The sequence below is a fragment of the Arachis ipaensis genome, chromosome B07, assembly GCF_000816755.2.
Source record: "Arachis ipaensis cultivar K30076 chromosome B07, Araip1.1, whole genome shotgun sequence".
Taxonomy (NCBI): domain Eukaryota; kingdom Viridiplantae; phylum Streptophyta; class Magnoliopsida; order Fabales; family Fabaceae; genus Arachis; species Arachis ipaensis.
In genome coordinates, this window is record NC_029791.2 from 60,712,328 (window position 1) to 60,718,264 (window position 5,937).

Here is a 5,937-nt window from a genome sequence, read left to right on the forward strand (position 1 = left end):
TGAGATTCTTTTGTTTGTTTTTGCCAAACTCAATAGGAACCATAGTATATATATATATATATAGTATTTAGTATAGTTGCATGCATATAAGTAGTTGCATTTAATAAATTGCTTGCCCTCCTTATCCTTCTCCTTTGATTGTGATTAGCATGAGAACATGCTATTGTTTAAGTGTGGGAGAATTGATGAATCCATATTTGACGATATATTTTGGTTTGATTTGAGTGGATTTCATCACCTAAACCCACATTTATTCATCCAAATAGTATGTTTTTGTGTTCTCTCCCTTAATTGAGCCTAATTGTAAAAACATACATTTTTGTGCTTAAATTAGTGATTTTAATCCCACTTTTATGCCATTCGATGCCATGACATGTTTGTTGAGTGATGTTAGGTCCTAGAGGCAAGTTTGGCAAGGCAAAAGTGGAAGGAAGCATGTACAAAGGGAGAAAACATGAAGAAAACAAAGGAGAAGCACACATTGGAGTGTGCGTGCGCACAACTCCCTGTGCGTACGCACAAGAAGAAAATCAGCATGTATGCATACGCACACACCCGTGCGTACGCACACGTCCCAGCACGTGACTCACTTAATGAAAATCGCTGGGGGCGATTTCTGGGCCTCCAGAGCCCAGTTTTTGGAATTTTTGAAGCTGATTCTTCCTATATCAAACAAGGCCTCACTCCATGTGAACGGGGGGAGAAATTAGGGTTAGTTTAGCATTATGTAGGTTGTTTTCTAGAGAGAGAAGCTCCCACTTCTCTCTAGAACTAGGGTTTCTTAGTTTAATTTCTTGTAATTTCTACTTTTAATTCTTGTTTTCATTTACTTTTCCTTGACATTTATTGTTATTGCATCTTTATTCTTCTTCATTTCCTTTGTTCTTTCCTTTATCTTGTCATTTTTGTGTTATGAACACTTTTTGTTAATTTTACTTTCAATTAATGCAATTTATATTTTATGTTCATTTATTGCTTTCTTTAGTTATTGTTATGATTTTCTTGCTTTTGGGTAGTTAAATTTTATTTTAATGCATTTTAATATTATTTTATTTTCATGCACACCAAGTGTTTGATAAAATGTTTGGCTTAATTTCTACTTAGTTTTCTTTCACTCTTGGTTTGGAATTGGGACTTTGGTGATCCTTGAGTCATTGATATCCGTTCTTGTTTGATATATTAGAGTCGTTAGTTGATTTGATTTCCCTTGACTCTAAGTGACCCAATAGTGTTGACTTAGGACTTAGGGGTTGGAATCAACTATGCCTATTTGACTTATCCTCGATGTAGGGTCGACTAAGTAGAATTAACTCTTCATAATCATCATGTGTTTGTGGTCAATGGCTAGGATAGGTAACCTTAGTTCTCAATTACTTGCCAAGAGGTTTCTTGCATTCGAAATTTTATTGCTTTGACTTTTATTGCTTTGACTTTTATTTCTTGCATGTTTAGTTTTCACACTCTTGGTTAAGAAATTGGGTGTTTGGGTGAAATTGAGTTGTGGATGTCCATTCCGCATTGTGTGAGGATTGTTAATTGGTTCGGTTTTCTTTGACTCTAAGTGACCCACTGGTGTTGACTTAGGACATAGGGATTGGAATCAATTATGCCATTTTGACTAATTCTCAAGTAGGATTGACTAATTGGGATTAATTTCATACAATTGCCATGTTTGTGGTCCATAACTAGGATAGGAATCCTTAATTCCTTAATTCTCACCAAGAGCTCTTTTTAGTACTTAATTTCCATTTTCATTGCCTTTACTTGCTTTCCTTTAATTCCTTGCATGCTTATTTAATTTCTTGCACTTTATATTTCTTGCATATCTTGTCATCCAATCCCCATTTTCTCTCATAGCCAATAATATGACATTTCATTGCAACTCCTAGGGAAGACGACCAGGGAGTCTAAATACTCTCAGTTTATATTTGGTTTGAAAATTGTGATAACATTTGATTGATGATCAATTGTTGGGTTTGGACTATACTTGCAATGTCAATCCTATTTTTAGTGTGAAAATTCAAACCTATGCTCTTGGTCGTTGTCAGCCGCTAAACAAGGAATGGAGGAGAAGCGCTGATAAACAGCACTAGTTGTGGGAAGAAGGACTCGCTGATACAGAATAAGGAGCGGCCAATCAATGCAAAATAGTGAGAACGATTGATGGCGATAACCTGATGAGGCGGCAAGAACAATTAGCGGCGACAGGAAGAATGCGACAAAGAGGGATGAACACGAGGAAGAGCGACGAAAGGAAGAATACGACGAAGAGGGATAAAGTAGTGGCGATCTCGGCACCGAAATCACGACTCTCAGGAGTTCCTGGTGGCGATTTAAATGCGTTACAGACACTGTGATGCGCACGAGGACATCATCTGCTGCGCCAACCTCCGTGGAGTAGCCAGTGGTGGGATTGAAGGGAGGTGGGCTTCACTGCTCAGGCGTAGTTTGAGGACATGGTATTTTAATAACTTTAATAATTCCAGTTTCTATTTTTATCTTAAATTAAATAGGATACTGAGACATAACTCAATTCTGTATACTTTATGTCAAACATGATATTTAAACTTAGTTCAGTCTCTGTCTCTTAATCTCTGTCTTTTAGTCTCTGTCTCTATTCGAAACGCAGCCAAAAGAAATTATGATGTGTAAAATGAGCTATATGAGTTACAAAATGAACATCTCCCATACTATCTAGAATAACCATCCGAGTACTAGGGATAATAAACATCTTTCCAAAAGCTTAAACTAATTTTCGAGTTCACTAAGGATCGAACTCTTGATCTTTCAGATCTAGAACTCTAATACCATGTCATGATACCACTCATCCCAAAAGCTTCAGCTGATAGAATAAGGTAACACTAATGATTATATCTCTAATACTCCCTAAATCTCCATTGTACACATTGTACAAATATTCCATTGGATCCTCATACTTTCCCCTTCTAAATTTGTTGCTTTATTTCCTTTCAACTTTAATGGTATGAGTTGTGTGTATTGAAAAAGAACTCTACACTTTCATTTTCTAATATATTAAATTCAATCAGATTAAAAATTATTTACACACAATCATTAGCTATTAGATTACGGTTAAGCCTATGTTTTATGTGATATCAAATATATATTTATATTTAAAAATATCATTTGATGGCTAGTTTTTTTTAATGTATTTATTACAAAAAGAAATCTCCTTACTAAATGTCAACAATCTAACAAACTAATAGAATTAGTATATCGTGAGGAATACATATTTACAAGCCAGTGCTCATTTCTTCTCATGATGATAATGCAATACCACACCGCGTTTTAAACACCTAATTAAAATAACTATATATTAACTATGTTGTTATAGAAATATTCAAAATGGCATCTGACATGTTCTTCTTCTTCATAAAAAAGTGAAAATTCACATTACAACAAATTGATAGTTTGTATCAGCAGAGTTTACACAAGCTGCAACCCTGTAGTCTCTATAGGCAACGCAATCATCTCCTCCAGCTTGGTTTATGTACTGACTCCACCTGCCTTGTTGGAAAAGCAACAGTTGTATGAGAAGGAGAAGGGTCTTTCTCTCTATATGTATGAACCTCCTACTCATTCAAAACAATTACAAAAAATCATTTAATCAAAGTGAATCACTAGAAGGGCCTACTGTTATAAGAAAGAAGAAAGACTTACACAACGAAATGGGTAATCGTCAGCTTCAAGCATGTGAACAATTTGACCCATCTTTGGTCGCTTAATGACATCCAAGTCTATACAGCGCAAACAAACCAGCAAAGCTCGCTTCAGAGATCTTGGAGAGGGTTTAATCTCAATTAAAGGATCGACTAGCTCATCGCCACGACGACTTGTTACCATTCCCTTAAACCAGTCAACCAAGTTCATCTGATGCACATCAAACAAAAAAGCAATAAGAACTCATATAGTGGGCAGAAATAAAACCTGATGAAAAATAATCATGGAATCACCTCTGCAGGTGGTCTGGAATAATCAATAGGACTTCTTCCTGTAATTAGCTCCATTAGTAGCATCCCAAAGCTATACACATCACTGCATTCATTGAGCATTCCTGTACTTGCATACTCAGGTGAAACATATCTGTACAAAATGTAATTTCATTCACGTCAATGTGCAAGAAAACTTTATGCCATAAGATATAACTGAAGAAGAACTAACCCAAATGTTCCCATTACACGCGTTGTGACATAGCTTTTCTCTGAGCCTAAGAGTTTGGCCAGTCCGAAATCAGATACTTTGGCATTCCAATTTTTGTCCAAAAGAATGTTACTGGATTTTACATCTCGGTGCACAACTTTGGGTTCTAAGCCTTCATGCAAGTAGGCTAATCTGATTCATGTTATAATAATACGTTTTTCACTTTTGTATATTAATACAAGGGAGATACTTTAGGATATTATATGGTATTGAATATAACGAAACAGGGAAACGAGGAAAACACACCCTTTGGCGGTTCCAACAGCAATCCTCATTCGTATATCCCATGTCAAGGGGCTAACAGGGCCTACATCCCCATGTAGCCACTGCTCCAAATTTCCATTATCAACGTATTCATAAACAAGCATCCTGAGTGGTCAGCAAAAGTGACATACCATTTACATTTGAATCAAAAAAGACATTATTACAACAAAAGAAAATAATACAAGTCATGTGGACACAACATTTTACCTCTTAGCACCTTGTGCACAGTATCCAACTAAACGTACCAAATTCTTATGCCTCACTTTTCCAATGGTCTCAACCTCCACCTTAAACTCTTTCTCTGCTTGGCCCCTACAAAAATAACAGAATAGCCACAATAAATTTCAGTTGGCCTTTAATTTGCTAGGTGATGAGGAAGGAAAAGCACATTATAAATGTTGCATTATTGGAGGTAAGATAATCTAGAAATATCGGATTACTTGAATTATAAAAATAATTTCAGATCCATTATGAAGTATTGAAATACTACCGAGCTAGACGAACGAGTGTAAAAGTTTCCAGCATGAAACGCACTAATTGTTTGATATACTATTTTGAACCCCCCCAAAACCACCCTTAGTCTGCTCAGTCATGAATAATTGAATTTCTGTGTTACTTTTTCGCTTGCGGTAATACGAAGTTAGCTACACCCAATAGTCGTCGAGCTGGCCTACCTAGTTCACGGTCAATGATGACGTTGCTTCTATTTTATTTTAGTCTTTTAGACATGTTTTTTGGATTAAATGATGTGCCTGGTAATGTTTTTGGGAATAATGATTTCACAAAGAATATATCACTTTAAAGTAGGTTTTGAATCTTACTGATTAAATGTTTTTGGGGAATTGATTCTATCATGTGCTGTCATACTTTAATAAAAAAATATAAAAAAAGATCAATAAAGAAAATTAAAGTAAAAGTTAAGAGAAGTTTTTTGTTTATATATATAACGGAAAAAAAAAGATTAAAGAGGAAAGTAACATTACCCTTTCCCGGCCAGCAGAAAAGTAACAAAGAAAACAAAATCAAATTGCAAAGTGCCCATTTTCTTTTCCTCATACTCCGCCAAACAAATTTTACCAACAATTATATATGGGATCCATAGCTTATAGCTATTCCACCTAAACTCTTATTATCATGGTCATTATTTCCCCTAATCATTCAATTCCATACGCGACCCTATATTTTTCCGTTAACAAGTCTCAAAGTCTTTTGGATTATGCAACATAGACAGCATAAAGCCAGGATAGTCACACATGTTTCATGTGTATAATGATTAAAAAAAAAAGGAAAAACCAATGTGAATTATTTTTTTTATATACAATGAAGTAATTTATTTTCTTTTTCCTATTGAATAGAAGTATATAAATATATAATACTAGTAAATACGGAACTCTCACCACTTCACCATTGAGTCCCACACCACATGCATCAAGAAGAAAAATGATTTTTATGTCA

The 5,937-nt window shown here is 35.2% G+C and overlaps 1 protein-coding gene across 2 annotated transcripts in view; it reads right to left on the minus strand.

Moving 5' to 3' along the window:
- LOC107609773 (probable receptor-like serine/threonine-protein kinase At4g34500) overlaps nucleotides 3,192-5,937 on the minus strand; it is a 3,927-nt gene continuing 1,181 nt past the window's right edge. Inside the window, exons 2-7 of one of the 2 annotated variants that reach the window (XM_016311796.2) lie at nucleotides 4,690-4,794; nucleotides 4,465-4,587; nucleotides 4,180-4,350; nucleotides 3,972-4,101; nucleotides 3,679-3,888; nucleotides 3,192-3,521 (exon numbers count right to left, since the gene is read on the minus strand). In XM_016311796.2, the coding sequence (XP_016167282.1) occupies nucleotides 3,486-3,521; nucleotides 3,679-3,888; nucleotides 3,972-4,101; nucleotides 4,180-4,350; nucleotides 4,465-4,587; nucleotides 4,690-4,794 (775 nt within the window). In that variant the 3' untranslated portion in view covers nucleotides 3,192-3,485. Of the gene's footprint in view, nucleotides 3,591-3,678; nucleotides 3,889-3,971; nucleotides 4,102-4,179; nucleotides 4,351-4,464; nucleotides 4,588-4,689; nucleotides 4,795-5,937 lie in introns of both variants that reach the window. The other variant, XM_016311795.2, reaches the window with a different exon arrangement.